Below are 19,476 nucleotides of genomic sequence, written 5' to 3' on the forward strand. Positions count from 1 at the left end.
CAGACGACAGCATTTCTTTGCAATAAAGCCTTTTTATTTTTTATTTATTTATTTTTTTTTGTATTTTTGCTATTTCTTTGGGCCACTCCTGCGGCATATGGAAGTTCCCAGGCTAGGGGTCTAATCAGAACTGTAGCCGCCAGCCTACTCCAGAGCCACAGCAACGCGGGATCTGAGCCTCGTCTGCAACCTACACCACAGCTCCCGGCAACGCGGGATCGTTAACCCACTGAGCAAGGGCAAGGACCGAACCCGCAACCTCATGGTTCCTAGTCGGATTCGTTAACCACTGTGCCACGACGGGAACTCCAATAAAGCCTTTTTAAATTAAGGTATGGACCTTTTTTTAGACATAATGCTAGTGCACATCTAACAGACTACCGTATAGTGTAAAATAACTTACATGCATTGGGAAACCAAAAGACCTGTATGACTCGCTTTATTATGATATTTGCTTTATTGTGGGGGTCTGGAACCAAACCCATACTATCGCCTAAGTTTGCCTGTAATGTCTAAAAATCAACACCATGTGAATCAAGTTAAGACATGTCCATGAGCTGGATTCCCATGAGCCACCAATTAGTACTCTCTGCCCAGCACAGCTGTGCGTCTTAGACCATGGAGGGAACACCCAGGAAAAGAGGTCAGCTTGCCAGAGGTGGCAATCTGGTCTAGAATCCCATGTTCCAGAGCACAGCACCCTATCGCTCTGTTTCAAACTGAGCGTGGGGTAACAAGGACTGACCAAGACACATAGTTGGACTTCCTTGTCATGCTGGCCAAATGGTCCCAGGTAGGAATCTGCACAAGGAGTCCAGACTCCTGGCCTAAGCTGTCTCCAGAGCAGGGAACTCAGGCAATGAAACCATTTGTTACATGGAAAAGCAATGGGGAGAATGGGAGAATTCAGGCTGAAAGAAATAACCGCCTGGGCTCATTTTAGACTCCAGGAGGCAGCCAAAAAAAAAAGGGCAAAGTTGAGATGAAAAAACCAAAAGCCCATCTCTCTTTAAATAGACGTACTGACAAAACAATGTAAAAACAGTGATTTTGCTATCTGGGAAAGCTTCGACCAGACTAAGACCAATTGAAACTTACAGGTTAAGACATCCTTTGGACTCAGGACATGCTAAGTCCTTTCTGAACTAAACCCTCCCTCAAGAGAGGGCCAAACAGGATCATGAAAGCCATGTGAGAGGAGTTCCTGATGTGGCTCAGTGGAAACAAATCCGACTAGTATCCATGAGGATGCAGGTTTGATCTCTGGCCTCGCCCAGTGGGTTGGTGATCTGGCATTGCAGTGAGTTGTGGCGTAGGTTGCAGACGCAGCTTGGATCCTACATTGCTGTGGTTGTCGTGTAGGGTGGCGGCTCCAACTCCTATTTGACCCCTAGCCTGGGAACGTCCATGTGTTGCAGGTGTGGCCCTAAAAAGCAAAAAGAAAAAGAAAAAGAAAGCAAGCCATGAGACTGGCAGAGCGCTCAACCCTGTCTCAATGAGGAGGTGCCCACAGAAATGCCAGCTACCAAAGCAGTCTTACCAAGTGCTTAAGAAAAAGCATCTGTGGAGTTCTCATCGTGGCTCAGTGGTTAACGAATCTGACTAGGAACCAGGAGGTTGCGGGTTCCATCCCTGGCCTTGCTCAGTGAGTTAAGGATCTGGCATTGCCGTGAGCTGTGGTGTAGTTTGCAGACTCGGCTCGGATCCCGTGTTGCTGTTGTTCTGGCGACCCCTAGCCTGGGAACCTCCATATGCCGTGGGAGTGGCCCAAGAAACGGCAAAAAGACAAAAGACAAAAAAAAAAAGAAAGAAAGAAATAAGTAAAAAGAAAAGGCATCTGCCTCTCCAGAATCCACTTTGCCTGCCAAGCCTGTGGACTTCACCCCCACAATGAATGATTCAACAGCAGGATTTGTAAGGTGCTGTATTTGGGATTGCCAGGCTACTATAGGAGAGTATCTGGGTAGGAAGACACATTTGTTCAGTCTTGCCCAGAGTTGTTGAATTTCAGCAGCAGAATCATGATGTGCCTTTCACAACTGTCCCCTTTGCTATGTGTCCAAGGACAAGAGTTGACATGACCACCAGCGGCTGGCTTAATGATATCCAATAACCAGAGCAACTATGATTTAATTTAAACCTAGTATCTCTATTGCTTTACTAGACATTTGGAACTTTACTGAACAGATATAATTATATCTTCTTGACATTTGGCCCAAGTATTTATAGAACTCTCTCAAAATAGAGGCCACACATTTTACCTATGTGGAACTCAGCTACCAAAAAGAAGGTCCAGAATGAAATTGAAACACACACATCAGAGTTCCCTCTGTGGCTCAGTGGTTAACGAACCTGACTAGGATCCACGAGGATTCGGGTTCGATCCCTGGCCTTGCTCAGTGGGTTAAGGATCCAGCATTGCCATGAGCTGCAGTGTAGGTCACAGACGTGGCTCAGATCTGGCACTGCTGTGGCTGTGGTGGAGGCCAGTGGCTGTAGCTCCGATTCGACCCCTAGCCTGGGAACTTCCATGTGCCGAGGGAGCAGCCCTAAAAAGCCAAAAAAAAAAAAACAACCCCAAAAAACCAAAACCACACACACATCAACTACCCCAAAGAGTCAAGGCAGATATAACCACTCTGTACAGTAAAACTCCTGCTCATTATTCAGGGGAATCTGAGAGTCCACCCACTCTGTGGTACATAAGGAGGTCTAATTTCTGAGTGCAGAGCTTATAGTAAGCAGCAACTGAGGTGACGAAAGGTGGCTGGGCCCCACAACAGGTAGAAATCTGACAGCAGGGGAGAGGAGGTGGACCAGTCACATGGGGATTTTTTTTTGCCCCAGCAGGCAAAAACTGACACACCCACTCCTATGAGCCTACCATTCTACTTAACAGCCCAGGGGAGTTCATGACAATTAACGTTTGTCAAGGCTAAGAGTTAAGAGAGGAGGGAAACATCTGTCAATGAGAATGACTGGCTAACTGCAGTATATCCACACCTCTGCACCATCAGTATGTAACAGCTAAAGGTAAAAAAATAGCTAAGGCACCCTGGAATGAAACAGAAACATATTTATAGCACATTACTCATCTAAGGAAACAAAATGATACTGTGTATTCCTAGGGGGCCCTAGTATACACACCACATAGAGAAACCTAAGATGACAAGAGTGGGAATTCTCACTGTGGCACAACAGGATCAGGGAGGTCAGCAAGATCAGTGGAATCTCTGGAGCACTGGGACATAGGTTCGATCCCTGGCCCAGAACAGTGAGTTAAGGATATGGCATAGTTCCAGCTGAAATCTGATCCCCGGCCAGAGAACTTCACATGGCACAGGGCAGCCAAAAAAAAAAAAAAAGATGACAGACAATACTGAGAACCTGGGAGACAGAAAAAAAGTCTATAGGGATTGTAAAAAAATGTTTCAATGTTTTTTGTTTTTTTTTGTCTTTTTTAGGGCCGCAACCAAGGCATATGGAGATTCCTAGGTTAAGGGTCTAATCCGAGCAGTTGCTGCCGGCCTACACCAGAGCCACAGCAATGCCAGATCCAAGCTGTGTCTTTGACCTACACCACAGCTCACAGCAACGCTGGATGAGCAAACCCACAACCTCATGGTTCCTAGTCGAATTCATTTCCACTGCGCCACAATGGGAACACCTGTTTGTTTGGGGTTTTTTTGTTTTAACCTAGGTGGTAAACAGCTCTGATCCTAAATGGCAACTCTGGCTAGTCAAGAGACCTTGGATTATCTAAAAGAGGTGTTCCTAAATTACTTTTCAAGGAGAGACTCTCTAGATGCCTGGGAGTACTTTACAAAACAAAACAAAATAAAGCTCTCTCAAGGGACGATATCAGGCTCTATGGGAAGGGACAGCAGGATCTGCCTTTTAACAAGATCTCCTGAAGAAAAAACCAACACACATACCAGAGGACCAGCAAATGCTTAGGGGTTCCAAATACAGAGATTATTATGGCACTCAATCCAGTACTAACTGAGCCTACTAAGAACCACATACAAGGCATAACAATAGGAAACAATCTGTAAGCCCTCAAGGAGTTTCTGCCTACAGACTGGAATGGAAGAGGCCGTAGAGAGTGGAAAAAGGAAAAACAAAAGTATTTTCCACAGTAAGCAGAGTAAGGAAAAATTTGGGTACCACGTAGGGAAAGGTATTATGTACCAACCAACCAACCAGGAAACCCAGTACTCCTGAAAGATGGAGATAAGTTAGAAAGCTGAGTGTTTGAGGCTGGAGGCAGTCTCACCCTCATAGCATTCATAGGCTCCTGGTGGCCACTTCATTTTATTCTCATATCTGGTACTGCCTGGCATCAGGGGGCCCTACTCCCATCCTGTAGGTGATTTCCTGCTACAGACTCTGGGGGGCCTGAAGGCTCCACCATCTGCAGTGTGAATTATATACAGAGATATGTTCTGTCTTCTAGACTATCTCAAAACTCCAAGCCTGGAGTTCACATTGTGGCTCATTGGGTTAAAGACCTGATATTGTCTCTGTGAGGATGTAGATTTGACGCCTGGCCTCGCTCAGCAGGTAAGGATCTGCAGTGACCCATGGCTGTGGCGTAGACTGCAGCTGAAGCTCTGATTTGAACCCTAGCTGGGAAACCTCCACATATCACAGGTGCAGCTGTAAAAAACCAAAACAAAACAAAAAAACAAGGAGTTTCCGTCGTGGCTCAGCAGAAATCAATCTGACTAGGAACCATGAGGTTGTAGGTTTGATCCCTGGCCTTGCTCAGTGGGTTAAGGATCTGGCATTGCCATGAGCAGTGGTATAGGTCGCAGATGCGGCTCAGTTCTGGTGTTGCTGTGGCGTAGGCCAGCGACTACGGCTCCAATTAGACCCCTAGCCTGGTAACCTCCACATGCCTCAGGTGTGGGCCTAAAAAAAAAAGACAAAAGACAACAAAACAAAACAAACAAATAAAAAAACAATGCCAAGCCTGTGTCCAGATTCAGACCTAGCATCTCAGAGGCAGGCTTTCCTAAACTCAACACACTTGCTACATGTGCTTGGCTGTTCTATGGCCTTTAGACCAGTAGACAAGAACATGAAGACAAGAACACTGTTTAGTGACAAGGTCCAACTATGTGGCTTCCCAATCATCAGGCTTGGCTATGGTGTAAAAACAAACTTGAACTATGAAGCTATTAAGGAGAATGGAAACATGTGTACATGTTCTGTACTCCAGACTCAATGGTTGTCACAAGGCATGTGACCAAGTAGTTCTGGAAAAGAGAAGCAGCAGCCTGGAAGGATTTGGAGCAATTGGATGGACAAAACAGAATAAGATAGCTGACGGCAAGAGACTTAGAAGGTGACTAACAGTTCAGATGGAAGTTTTAAAAGTGACTATCCCAGTCTGCCACATTTGGAAACTTAATAGAAAGAAAGATGACCCCACTCTTGATTGATACTCTGTGAACCTAAAAAGGAAGCCACTGGAGTTCCCATCGTGGCTCAGTGGTTAATGAATCCGACTAGGAACCATGAAGTTTCAGGTTCGATCCCTGGCCTTGCTCAGTGGGTTAAGGATCCGGCGTTGCCGTGAGCTATGGTGTAGTTTGCAGACGTGGCTTGGATCTGGCGTTGCCGTGGCTCTGGCTTAGGCTGGCGGCTACAGCTCCAATTAGACCCCTAACCTGGGAACCTCCATGTGCTACGGATGCGACCCTAGATAAGGCAAAAAAAAAAGAAAAGAAAAAAAAAGAAGAAAGCCATCTTTCCCATTCTATAATCTCCTCAGGAGGTAAAAGAAATGGAATCTTCTGGAAAAATAACTTGTCCCTCCGAGATCAAATTTTGGAAAGCAATCAAGGTTGGTGGTTTATGGTCAAATTAAGCAGGTACAGCAAAGACAGACTCCACTCCAGGATCCAATCTTATGTGAAAACTTGATGTGAACACACACAAGCGCTACAAAACCAAAAAATCAAAGCACTTTGGGATTTTTTTTCTTTTTAAGGGCTACACCCGTAGCCTAAAAAGCCACAGCAATGAGGGATCCCAGCCTCATCTTCAACCTACACCACAGCTTACGGCAACGATGGATTCTTGACCCACTGGCGAGGCCAGGGATCGAACCCACATCCTCATGGATACTAGTGGGTTTGTTTTCACTGCGCCAAACAGTAACTCCCACTTTGGGATTCTTGACCGATTACATCAGTTTTACCCACAGGACCCCAAGAACAGGTGAGAACAGACACTTGCCACTATGCCAATTGGAAGCCAATAACAGCAACAGACATTTCAAAAGTCACCCTTCTGGGGCCCTTAAACATGGTGTCAGGTCTTTCCTGTTCTCATTGCTCTGGGTGAGGTTATTTATTTATTTATTCTCACTTTTTTGGGCCATACCCTCAGCATATGGAGGTTCCCAGCCTAGGGATCTAACTGGAGCTGTAGCTGCTAGCCTATGCCACACCACAGCCACAACAACACGGGATCCAAGCCACAGCTGCGACCTACACCACAGCTCACGTCACTGCCGGATCCTTAACCCGCTGAGTGAGGCCAGGGATCGAACCCGTGACCCCATGGTTCCTAGTCAGATTCATTTCCACTGTGCCAGATGGGAACTCCTTTTATTTATTTTTTTATTGGGTGAGGTTTTTAAAATGGGCGGCCATGCTGAACTGAGAGCTGACTCTAGAGAATGCCCTGCTTTATTCTTCCTGCTGTCTCAGGGTCTCTTCACAAACACTTACTGATTGCTTACCAGCAATGGCCCTACAAGTCTGTGCTGGAACAGGAGTTGTTCAGGGAGCTGAAGCTAAAGCTTGACTGGAGGGTCACAGCCGCCTGCTCATGCTCATTAGTCATTAATGTAGTAGCTAAGGTGACCTGCACCGTTAATTGGATGTGAACAAGGCTACCGGGATGGCGCCAATACACCAGTGACTAATGGAGCCACCAGAACATCCCAGTGTACAATAAACTGAATACCCCTAATGGCTATCAGAAAGAATTCTGCATCAGACCCGGCTCTGTGGCCTCACTCACTCAGCCACTGGCCATCTGGGTAACAGTGTCCCTGGGTGAAGAGTGAGAGGCTTGACCCAGAATACTGCCTCTGTATTCCTATGGTACTGATTCAAGGGAAGATACTCACTCGGCGGATGGGTGTGGAGGTGGGGAGGGGGCTGGGGCTGCTGCGCTTTGTGGGAGCAGGCTGCCCCTCAGGCGAGCTGGTAGGAGAGGAGGAGCTCAGGGACGAATGGCTCAGGACAGAGTCCTCCTCGGGGCTGGACTCCAGCATCTCGCCCTCGGATGGCACACCCTGGCCCAGAGGTGTCTTGGCAGACTTGGCTGGGAGTTTGTCGGCCAGGATGTCCTGCAAGACAACCACGGGCACCTTCCCTTTGAAGAGGATGCCCCCGGCTCCACTCCAGCCATCCTGTTCCTTCTTGGAGTGTGTTCTTAGACCACCTGGCAGCTCTGGGCAGCACTGGGGTGAGGCCTTCTGCACGAGTTCACTCCTCTCTGCGCCTCCTGAGTCAGTGTTCCTCTCCTCTGCTTCGCAAGGAATGGCTGAAAGGGCCTCTTCAGGAAATGCCAGCCTGTCCTTCTGACTGGCCTTTGGCAGCCTCCTGTCATCTCCAGCTTCTTCTGTGACTCCATTTACATTCTCCTGAGAGGGAAAGGCTGCAGAATTTAGTTTACTGTGGCCCGCAGTGCTGTCTGGTGGGTCACTTGAGTCTTCCGACAAATCGATTATGACCATGCTCTGGTCAACACTGGTTTCAACTTGACTTCTTAAAAAGCTATCTAAGGGACCCTTCCCATTGACAAGTTTTGGGCTAAAATCTATGTCGGAACCCATGTGACAGTTGTTCTCCAAGTGTTCCAAAGAGGTTTCTAAATCGGGGACTTGACTCTGCACAGGAGCACTCTGAGAACCTCCGGTATTGTCCAACCCGAAGTCAGTTTTCTCCTTTGGGACAAGATTCAGGCGCTTGAAAGGCAGACGGGCTGAAACCAAAAGAGAAGGAGACCATCTTTTTAGTGAGAGTGTGAAGAATGACAGTCAATACTTTAATATTCCACATTCTCAAAAAATGATCGACTTTGGTGTGCCTGGGACAGGGGGAATTTCTAAAGGTTAAAAGAGGGTTATCTTTTTTTCTATTTTTTTACTTTTTAGGGCTACTCCCTCGGCATATGGAAGTTCCCAGGCTAGGCGTCAAATCAGACTTACAGCTGCCAGCCTATACCACAGCCAGAGCAATGCTAGATCCAAGCCACGTCTGCGACCCACACCACAGCTCATGGCAACGCCAGATCCTTAACCCAATGAGTGAAGCCAGGGATTGACCCCACATCCTCATTGATCCTAGTTGGGCTCATTAACCTCTGAGCCACGAAGGGAACTCCAAAAGGGGGTATATTTTCATTACATGTATTTCCAACATCCTAATTTTTTCCCCCAACATCTTAATTTTTTAAAAGGCCCCAAACTGACAAGTTTTCACAGCAAGGACACTGCCAGAATTTTGAAAGAGAAATTTCCTGATCTGTTCAAGATCCAGTTTAAATTCCAAAGTTATATAATATGGGTGGAAAACCCATTTGAAGATAGTGCCTCGATTCTGAAAAGCAAAAGAGATTGATCTGTTTATGGAAAGATTTCTCTCCACCTCTAGCATCCCAGGCTATTAGCTTCTCTTCTCAATGAAACAAGTATCCTCCTATTGCATGCCAGCCTTCTGGTTCTAAGAGACACATGGCAACAGCTCAGGAGATAAGGAAACTGAAATGGGTGAATTCCCAAGAAGCCCACATTTACTCAAATGCCAAAACATCTCATTAACTGTTTTCTAATGTAATAGACTAAACAAATAAACTTGTCCTGGAGCTATTTATAAAATAATCTTACCCTCAAAATTCTGTAGTTTGCCCCTAATCCTTTAACCCCAGAAGATGGCTGTCCTTAATATGATTTTCAGCAATATTAAACTCAGTTGTCACAGGAGAAGGCAAACTGCTACAGGGGAACCAAATAATCAAGCTTTAAAAAACCAGAAACCTTCCTTTTAAAAATACAATCTAACCACTAATTTGGCCTAAGGATAAACCCATTCCCCGCCCCCCCACACAAAAGGGATTAGGGACACTTTTCATAAAAACTGGTTCAACCATGGGTAGCTATGCCTGCCAGAGGACATCTGGCAATGTCTGGAGCCATTACTGGTTGACAGGAATGCTGCTAAACTCTCTACAGTATACAAGATAGCCTCCTCATGACAAAAAAATTACAAGACGTCAATAGTGCTTAGAGAAACCCAATTATAAAGGATTTGCTCCAGGGAGCAGAGGTGTAATGAAATGGGTTTCCTAGCTTCCAGCTGTAAGATGCAACTGTTTTCTTCCTTCCAGCCCATTGATACTTCTGCTGAGAACCCCAAGAGAAGGCCTCTGCTCAATGGGAATTAAAAATGCAATGGAGAAGACAATGAAGGATATAAACTAGGACCAAATATTTAACCCATCCCCAGAAAGTTACCTTGTATTAACTTCTTGACTGGAAAAGCTGGTCTGTCTTTGCAGTCCATGGCTGTGAAATAAGTGGCAAAGAGTAATTTATTAAATATTGGAAATAATAAAGTAGCAAATACATATACAGTACCTGCTATGTAGAAAGTGGTTGTTCAGGGGGTTGATTTTGTTCTCCCCACTCCCAGGAACATTTGGCCATGTCTAAGGACATTTTTGGTTGTGATGACTGGAGAGATGGTGCTACTGGCATCTAGTGGGTAGGAGATAGGGATACTGCTAAATATTCTGCAATACACAGGATAGTCCCCCACGACAGAGAATTATCTGGCCCCAAATGTTAAGAGGTTGAGAAATTCTGCCTTGGACAATGTGACATCTTGTTTTATCTTCCTTGAGCAATTATCACTCTGAGACTTTTGTGTTTATGTCTTCCTGCAACAGAAGCCAGTTCTGTGACAGCAGAGAGACTGGTTCCAAACTGTATCTGTAGCACGGGCTTGGGTTTGGCACACAGTGAGAAATCAACAAACACAATAAAAAGGACAATGAAAAGAGGACTGGATAAAAGTAGAGATGAGAAAAAACACTGTATCATGGATTTCACCATTAATATGACCGCAAATCAAAACAACCCCCTCTAATCCCCACAAACAAATCTGTACAATTAGAATAAGGCTTATTTTCTTTTAAAACAGAGTTATAAAGGTAATATAACTAAAGCATTTCCAGAGCTTGCCAGACTGGAGCTAAAGTACTGTCAGGAAATGACAAGGAGGAGTTCCCGTTGTGGCTTAGAGGTAACAAACACAATTAGTATCCATGAGGATGCAGGTAGGATCCCTGGCCTCACTCAGTGGGTTAAGGAACAAACGTTGCCGTGAGCTGTGGTGTAGGTCGGGTTGCAGACATGGCTCAGATCCTGCACTGCTGTGGCTGTGGTGTAGGCCAGCAGCTGGGAACTTCTCTATGCCACAGGTGTGGGTTAAGGACCCATGTTGTCTCTGTGAGGATGCAGGTTTGATCCCTGGGTCTCGCTCAGGGGGTTACAGAGCCAGATGCGGCTTGGATCCATGTTTCCCTGCTCATGGTGTAGGTCCCAGCCGCATCGCCAATTCAACCCCTGGCCCAGGAACTTCCATGTGGGGCAGGTGCGGCCGTAAAGAGAAGGAAAAAAAAAGGAAATGACAAGGGGAATGTTTTCCTGCACACACACGCTTCGGAAAAAAAGTATCTAACAATATCAAAGCTGATGGGGAAATGCACATAATAGAAACAAATCTTTGGATAGGTATCTTGAAATGGCTAGAATAAATTTAGAAGCTGACAACTGCTAGATTTGGCTTAGAAAAGTCTAATTTAGTTATTCTGGCCAATATAAGTTAAAATATATATGTGTAGCGTGTGTGTATGTATATATGTATATATATGAGTACTTTTAAAAAGCAGATTGGGGCTTTCTAAAAACTCAACTGTCCGTTAGATGAAGCTGCCCTATCCCCTTTCCAAGCTTGGAATATACGAAAGGTACCCAGAAGACTCACATATCCTCTCCACCCATTTCAAGATATCATTCTCAAGTTTTCAGTTACCAAAAACAAACAAACAAAAAAAACCTTCCCACTGCTAGCTAAAGGATACATTAACTTTAGCCACTTAAATTTAAATTTATTTTTAGTATAACTACAGGATTTATTGGCATGTCCCTGAGTCACCAGCTTTAATATAAGTGCAGCAAAAGTGACCTGGGCCCAGAAGCAACCTCAGGTCGATGTAAAATGGATCTCATCTAGGGACCCAGGTTGTTCAAACATATACATAACAATTAACACATTTGTGTATATAAACTTACCACTGCTCTTTATTGAAATTATTTTCTTTCTAGTTTTATTTAGCATTAAGACATCTTTCTCTTTTATGGTATTATGATCATAACAGATGGTGCTTTTAAAATTTTCTAATTAACCATTTAATTGACCCTTACTCGGTCAAATGACTGTCCATGACAATCGGTCCCAACTTTATTTCATAAATTCTATGTCTATTTAAAATCCCAAAGTCTGGAAACAATTAGCACAGTGGTTCTCAACTAGGGGGCCCCTTGACAGTGCCTAGGATACATTATTGTCACAACTAGGAAGGAAGTGTTGCTACTGAGATCTAATGGGTGGAGGCCAGGGATGCTGCTAGACACCCTACAATGCACAGGACGGCCCCAAATGTCAATAGTGCTGAGATTGAGAAACCCTGGACTAGTCTAGTTGAGGTCCCTGCCAACCCTTAGTTCATTCAAACAACCCACATTTATTGAGCAGCTACTACATGCCAAACATTTTGCCAAGTGCTGGGGGTAAAAGGAGTCAAGTCGTCTGGTCTTCCGTGGTTCACCACCCCCCATTTTGAGGACCTGCCAGAAAGCCCCCTCCCAAGACAGAGTAAGGAGAAAGACAGGTCTTCAGGTCGGCAGCATCAAGAACCGGGGACCCTTATCATCCGGGCCTCTTACCTGGGCTTGCCCTGACCCGCAGACGCAACTGTTCTGGTCCCCGAGCCCTATGTGACCCTGGACCTCCGTTTCTACACCCAGTTTTGGGGCCGCTGCAGGATCCAACTTATCAAGGGACACAAACGCACTCGGTAACTTCCAAGGCCGGCTTTTTCGCCTCTCTGGGCCTCCGTTTCCCCTCCTGGCCACACACACCCGTCACCGCAGAGCGCCCTGGAAGGGCGAACTGACGGCAAAAGCGCCGGGAGAAAATGGTCGCGGCTACAATAACGTCAAGAAGAGCGCCCTTTGGGTCCCAAGGCCCTTCCTCGGGACTGTAAGCTCCACGGACCGAACGCGAGGAGCCGAGGAGAGGGCCCGGGACTGGAGGCCCGTCCGCCCCCAACTGCCGCCTCGGCCCTCACAGGCCGCACGCCGCGCCCCCCCTTCCCCTCCGCGCGTGCCGGAACCGACCTGCAGCGGCTCCCCGGGCGCCTGGCGCCCCGCACTCCGGCTCCTCCAGCATTGTCCCGGCAGCGTCTCGAACTCCCCTCAGGCGGAGGAGGCGCGGGCTCCGCTGAGGCGGCCGCTGCTGCTCGCCCTCCCTCCCGCGCCGCTGCTACCGCGGCCGCCGCGCTCGTATTTGGCGGGAACCGCGGCGACCCCCGCGGCCGATGCGCCGATTGGGTGAGGCCGCGTCACGTGACGCGCTTCCTCGGGAAGAGGGGAGCTCCGGGAGAATCCTCGCGAGAGCCGAGGCTTCCATTACTCCCAGGGCTCCCCTATTGATATTCCCGCTGAGGGCGGGGTGTCCCCCTCGGCAGCCTGTCATTGGCGGTGAACATGTGCCCTGTGATTGGGGGAGGGTAATGTCAATCTGAGTATCGGCACTGTTATTGGTTGATTGCTGGGGTATGTGGGTGGGAGGTGGGAGGGTGGGAGGAGGGAGGGCCAGGTTCCTACGCCGTGACAAAACGCTTTACACGGGGCACCGGAGATAGCCTGAAACTGCGATTTTGCTGAAGAATGAAGGTTTTTTTAAGTCGTAATTGGATATAGGCTGCACACATAGCAACAGAAATTAAAATTATGAACTCTTTTAATACTAATAATAAAAATAGAATAAATAAACTCTAGGCATCGCTTCAGAAGCATTTGAGATGCAGTGAATATATTCAGAGGGAACGAATGAAATGAATGTTTCTGGTTTAATCCTCAGGGTTTTGCATAGGCTGTTTCTTCGCCTGGAACACTCTTTCCTCAGCTCTTTTCCTGGTTGATTTTTACCTAACTTTCGGATCTTAGATCAAAACCCCAGAGAAGCCTTTTCTCCCCTACCCCAACAACATGAAGTTCCTACAACACAGTCATTTTTCTTGGAGTAATTACACCTTGTGTTTATTTATTAGCGTGTTATTGGTTAATGAATTAATTCCTGTTTTTATCATTAGCTCCATGAAGGCAAAAATCATTTATCATGGTATCCTCAGGACCTATTGATGACTTATGCAGTAGTAGGTACCCAATATATATATATATATGAGTGAATACATTAAATACCATTTGATTAAACTGTGACCGGATAAGTTAAAAGCCTCTCACAGAACAGAGACCTTCAGAATCAGTCTGTGAGCCTTAGAACAGGTTTTCTTCAGCATCTATTTATCGCTCAAGCAGAGCAGAAGTGAGAATAGTAAAATTTAGCCCAATTTTGGAATTCTATTTATCCTGTAAATTGGATAATTAAATCAGTAGGATTGTTGTAAATCATGTGGAAAAATAGGAAATTCGAGGACATCGCTTTAGGCAAGTAAATCGTGTCTTACTCAAGACCTCAGTTTCTCCCTCTGAACCATTAGGATGTTTTCCCTTCCTTCTCTAACATTCTGACATCTGAAATGATTGAGACTAGTGCATCACCCTTCAGGATGCCCATCAGAATCACATGGAAAAAATTTCAAACTATTAATAATAGCCTCATCAGGATCTTGGGGAAAGAGGTTGGAGCCTGCCTATTCTGAAGCAATCCTCTAATCTAGCCCAGGACCTACCATTGAGGCACTTGGAAACTTCTAGCAATCCTCTGCTTTACAAAAGCACTCAACTCTGTCAGAGATTTTGGGAATGAAATTGCAAGCACTTTAGCTCTGGTCATTTTATTATTCTTCTTTTTGGATTCATTTATTCACTTCAATTCACTATTAATTTCCAATTCATTCAATAAAATAACAGTCGGTTACAAAAAGGTCAATATCAGTAAACATTTATCAATCTGAGAAGGCTTCCTGGAGGAGGTGCCATTGCAAAGAGTCCTCTTAGGCACAAGGAAAAGGGAAAAGATTGGGGAAGAATATGCAAGAGAGGAACAATGTTAGCAAAACACATGGATTATAGATGAAGACAGCTGAAATCAGAAAAGGTGATGGGGGAGTTCCCATCATGGCACAGCAGAAATGAATCCGACTAGGAACCATGAGGTTGCAGGTTCAATCCCTGGCCTGGCTTGGTGGGTTAAGGATCCGGCTTTGTCATGGGCTGTGGCATAGGTCCACAGCTACAGCTCCGATTAGACCCCTAGCCTGGGAACCTCCATATGCCACAGGTGTGGCCCTAAAAAAACAAAACAAAACAAAACAAAAACAAAAACCCGGAAAAGATGATGGGGGCCAAATTATGCAAGCTTTGTAGGCCATCCTAGGAAATTGGTAGTGTATTCTAAGGCCAGTAGGTGGACTTTAAACAGGGGGCTGATGTGATCCGAATTGTGTCATAGAAGCATCTTTCTGGTTGCCTTGTAGGCAATGAATTGGAGGCAAGAACCTGAAAGTGGGCACATCAGAGAGGAGGCTAGTGGAATGGTCTGATAGGGCAGAGAAGAGAGTTGGGGGTGGGATAGTGGAAAGGAGCTATAAGAGATACCCTGATGTCTGACTTGGGCAACTGAATAGATGAACACTGGGCAGGCCGCGATGATGGTGGAAGGTACTAGATGCACAGAAGAACTGGCTATAGCTGAGATTAGCGAACAGGCATCCAAAGTTCTGTAAACTTAGCTTCTGGAGTTCTACTTGTCCCTTGACCTCCCCAACCTCTGCAGAAAGGTCTAACCGCCTTTCTTAAGAAGTCAGGCCCACCTCCGGGAGTCCAGGGGACGCTGCAGTCGCTAAGGCTCCTCTAGGCTTGCCTGGGCCCACTCACTGACCGAGGAGGCCTCTGCGGCCTCAGTAAGAGCGCGCTTGCGCCACCCGGCCGGCAGGGGGCGCGCGTGCGCATATGGGGCCGGGGCAGCGCGGGCGCGCGCGCGGAGGCCGGCACCGGAAGTGTGCGGTTGCCATGTAATATCCTGGCCGCGCGAGCGCGCAAAGGGCTGAGGCGGTGCCGGGGCGGGCGCGGAGCTGGCGAGGGGACGGCGGAGGCGGTGCCGTAGGGGCCCGCTGAGGCGCGCGGGGGGTTGGCGGCGCCCGGGAGCCTGTCGCTTGCGCGATCCCTCCGGTTCGCTGGGTCCGGGCGGGAGGCCCGACGTCAGGAGGCAGCATGTCGGTAGCCGGGCTGAAGAAGCAGTTCTACAAGGCGAGCCAGGTGAGCAGAGGCCGAGGCAGGGGGTGAACTCCGGGCCCCACGCTGTTCGGAGCTGGGCCAGACCAGGCCAGGCTTGGTCTTGGCTCGGGAGAAGACTGGGGGCACCGAAGGGGCGGCGTTGGCACGTGTCCCCCGGCAGGATGGGGACAGCCCAGAAGGAATGAGGTCTTGTGCGAGGTGGCCCAGGCCCTGACCGCCATGTGGACTCCAGTCTCCACGAGGAGAGTGGGCAGACCTTTAAGAGGAGCAGAAGTGCTCCCAGAGGTTGGCTCCGGACGAGGACCCCTCTCCTCCTGTCCTCCCCTCTGAAAGGGCAGGAAGGGGGAAGGGATAGAAGGGGAAGCAGTCCCGAGGCTGTCGACACTGGACTCTTGCCAGAGAGCCCAAGGGCAGGGAAATTTTGTGTTTAGAGTCTTTAAAAAACAAAAAACCTTTTCAGTTGGCCCGTTGCAAAGTTGAAATGGTAGACTGAAAAGTTGGTCTCCCACTTCAGTCTCTCAGGCATCCAGCCCCTCTCCCCTGAGACAGGGACTGTCACCAATAACAAAAGATAAGTGTATAAATGTACTCCTTTCCTTTAAAAATACACAAGCAGTGGTAACATAGTCTACATAGACCCATGTTCTTGGTGTTTTTTAATTAAATGTGTTTTGGAGATCACACAAGAAACAGAATTCTCCACTTCAGATCATCCTCTGTTGTGGTGGCAGTCCTGGGCAGTCTGGGGAGTTCAGTAGCATCCCTGGCCCCGACCCACTCGATACCAGGAGCATCCCCCAGTTGTGACAACCGCAGATGTCTCCAGATGCTACCGAAAGTCCTTAGGGGAACCTCCTCCCTTCCCCTCCCCCAGAACTACAGCACTAGAGCCTACCTCTAGAGCCGCTTGGATTTTTGATGAGTATGTGGTTTTCCATTCCATGATGTCTGTCATAACTTAACTAGTTGTTAATCAATGGATGTTGTTTCCAGGGGTTTTCTGCTGCAACCAATACTGTAGTAAATAGCCAGGGTCTGTCTCTGCCCACAGGTGGGATTAGATTTGTAGGGTAGGTTACCAGAAGTGGAATGCTGAGTCCAAGAATTAAGCATTTTATGTTGTAACAGACAGAATAGGTGTTTTGGAGAGTCCAGGCCCCGCTGCTCAGGAGTCTGGTGAAAGCTGAGTGGTTCCACTCCTCAGAAAATTGGGCAAATGCAAAATTTAGTTTATAATTTCAGATCCAAGAAGACCCAGATTCCTCGATCCTATAAGAACCTTAGTTCTGGAGTTTGTGTGGATAGCCTCCAGGAAGGAATGAGCAATGGTTGTTGGAATTGTTTGGGCCGTACTGGCCAACTGGATTCTACCCACAGTTTGGAGAAGTCCAGTAATACACAGCTGGGACCTTTTGCCCCTTGAGGGAAAAAGTAATGACCCTAGCATTGTCCAGGGCTAAAGATATTGGGGGTCTATCTCTAGACTCCTGGCTAAACCCTGGAGGAAGAGAGACTTAATATAGTGGGATTCTAGGATGTTCTGAGAGTACAGCCCTTTGCCATAGCAGGATGGAACTAAGTGACCTGGCCCTACGTTAGACTTTGCCCAGCAGGCCGAAGAGCCCCCACACACTTGACCAGAGCCCCTTGGCATGCTGATCACTGCCTCGGGTCCTGATGTAGTCCCTCTTACTGGAACTATAGGTCTTGGAAGAATTCCTGGGCCACTTTGTTCTTTCATATAGACAGGTCTGTGGAAGCCCTCCCCGCCCCCAGCCATTAGGGCTTATGCTGGTGGCCCATGCTGTCCCTACCAGACACACTGTGCTAGAGGAACTAGCTAGGTCTCTCAAGGGGAAAGAAGGATGGCCTGCATCAAGACCTGTGGGAAGCACTTTGAATCCTGGAAAGCTCAGTGCAATGTAAGCTGGTGGTTCAGATCAATTTGTTATCTTGACCTGAGGCTCAGTCCCAGAGAACTGCTGCAATGGCCACATTCTCCTCTGAGAGAGTCGTCTTGGTCTCCTGACCTATTTGGTGTTGAGTTGTGCTCTCAAGACTCACCTTGGCTGTGTTCCATTCTCTTCTGCAATAGTTTCCATAGACCTCCAACATCTCCACTGTTTATCTGGACGTGTCCACCTTTTTGTGTGCTTTTTTTTTTTTTTTTTTTTGGCTGTGCCTATGGCATGCAGAAGTTCCTGGGCCGGAGATCAAATCTGCTCCACAGCAGCAACCGTGACAACACTCGGATCCTTAACGCACTGCACCACAGAACTCCTCTTTGTGTGTCTCTTTTCTCAGTCTTAGGGACACTGTTTCATCCTCTTTTATGTCCTTGGGGTCATTTGTTCCAGGGTAACATTCTTGTTACCTTGTAATGATATATATTGAGTTTTCACTGTGTAAACAGATGATATGCTTTAAACCAGTCAGTCTCTGATGGTCTCACTTATCTGGCCCAAAGGTAAATGCATTCCTCTTTTTACATGAAAAGAGTTTCAGGGCATTTGTCTTCCTGTAGAACAGTAGTTCTCAGCCAGACCAATCCCACCTTCCAGAGGACACTGGCAATATCCGGAGACATTTTTGGTTGCCACAGCTTGGTAGTTTCTAGTGAGTGGAGGCCAGGAGTCCTACTCAACATCCTACAGTGCCCTGGGCAGCTTCACACAACTCAGAATCACTCTCCACAAAATCAGCGGTGCTGAGGTTGAGAAACCCTGTTTTAAGGTTTGAGAAAAGTGAGGATAGGGACTTCTCTTGTGGCGCAGCAGGTTAAGGATCTGGTATTGTCACTGCAGCAGCTTGGTTTCAATCCCTGGCCCGGGAACTTCTGCATGCTGGGAAAAACGAGGGGAAAAATGAGGATAATTTTACCCAAACAAAACAAATTCCTCCTGGGCATCCTTGTGGGCAGCTGCCTGCTTTTCTTAATTCTCAAAACACGGATAACCACTTATGCACAGGTAGACATGTACATAATACTTAGCACCCAGACGCCAAGTGTCCCCCTCCCAGGTCCTCCAGAGTGTCTTTTGGCTTCTGGTATTTTTAAGAAGGTATAAGCTTACATCATCGCTTCTCAACCAGGGGTAACTTGCCCTTCCCTGTTCCGCTCCCCCCGCCGCCCCATACTCCACCTCAGGGACATTTGGCGGCATCTGAGAAGGTTTTTGGTTGTCACACCTTGGGGAGAAGGTGCTAGGCACCCAGTAGGTAGAGACTGGAGGTGGTTGCTAAACATCCTACAACACCTAGGACAGCCTTCCACAAAGGATCATCTAGCCTCAAATGACAGAAGCACCGAAGTTGAGAAACCGCTTTTGAAACAGGTTCTTGATTTCAGAGGCTTGTAACAGCACCGTTGCTAAATTAAGAAATAGGAACCAGGTGGATATGTGAGCGAGAGCCGGGAATGGAGGAGGTTGCTTTCTAGCAGGTGAGGCTGTGATGTTAATGAAAAGTTTCTGTCTCGCTGATGATACCCCAGTGTGGCTCAGGGGTAATGAATCCGACTAGTAGCCACGAGGATGCAGGTGTGATCCCTGGCCTTGCTCAGTGGGTTAAGGATCTGGCATTGCCATAGCTATGGTGTAGGTCGCAGATGAGGCTCGGATCTGGTGTGTCTGTGGTGTAAGCCGGCGGCTATAGCTCCGATTTGACCCCTAGCCTGGGAACTTCCATATTCCGTGGGTGCAGCCCTAAAAAGCAAAATGAATAAATAAAGTATTTATTCAATTTGAGTTTGAGTAGGAAGTCTGTGAGTTTTTACTTCTTATTATGAACTGGTCACATACCAGCCCAGGGACTGGGTTGAGGAAAGTTGAAGAATTTATACAGTAAAGCAAAAGAAGTAAGCATCTGCCTCAGACCCATGGTTTTGGTCCCCTCCAGCTTCCCCA

At 47.3% G+C, this 19,476-nt stretch overlaps 2 protein-coding genes across 4 annotated transcripts in view; one reads left to right on the forward strand and one right to left on the reverse strand.

Moving 5' to 3' along the window:
* The window catches only part of CHAF1A (chromatin assembly factor 1 subunit A), a 30,321-nt gene extending 17,540 nt beyond the window's left edge, over positions 1 to 12,781 (reverse strand). The window contains exons 1-3 of one of the 2 annotated variants that reach the window (XM_047777467.1): positions 12,488 to 12,781; positions 9,539 to 9,589; positions 7,148 to 8,007 (exon numbers count right to left, since the gene is read on the reverse strand). In XM_047777467.1, coding sequence (XP_047633423.1) covers positions 7,148 to 8,007; positions 9,539 to 9,589; positions 12,488 to 12,539 — 963 coding nt within the window. In that variant the 5' untranslated portion in view covers positions 12,540 to 12,781. Of the gene's footprint in view, positions 1 to 7,147; positions 8,008 to 9,538; positions 9,590 to 12,034; positions 12,265 to 12,487 lie in introns of those variants that run through there. The other variant, XM_047777468.1, reaches the window with a different exon arrangement.
* Positions 12,782 to 15,350: 2,569 nt separating this feature from the next.
* The window catches only part of SH3GL1 (SH3 domain containing GRB2 like 1, endophilin A2), a 30,701-nt gene continuing 26,575 nt past the window's right edge, over positions 15,351 to 19,476 (forward strand). The window contains exon 1 of one of the 2 annotated variants that reach the window (XM_047777472.1): positions 15,351 to 15,592. In XM_047777472.1, coding sequence (XP_047633428.1) covers positions 15,548 to 15,592 — 45 coding nt within the window. In that variant the 5' untranslated portion in view covers positions 15,351 to 15,547. The remainder of the gene's footprint in view (positions 15,593 to 19,476) is intronic. The other variant, XM_047777471.1, reaches the window with a different exon arrangement.

Source organism: Phacochoerus africanus, chromosome 4 (assembly GCF_016906955.1).
Source record: "Phacochoerus africanus isolate WHEZ1 chromosome 4, ROS_Pafr_v1, whole genome shotgun sequence".
In the NCBI taxonomy this organism is placed as follows: domain Eukaryota; kingdom Metazoa; phylum Chordata; class Mammalia; order Artiodactyla; family Suidae; genus Phacochoerus; species Phacochoerus africanus.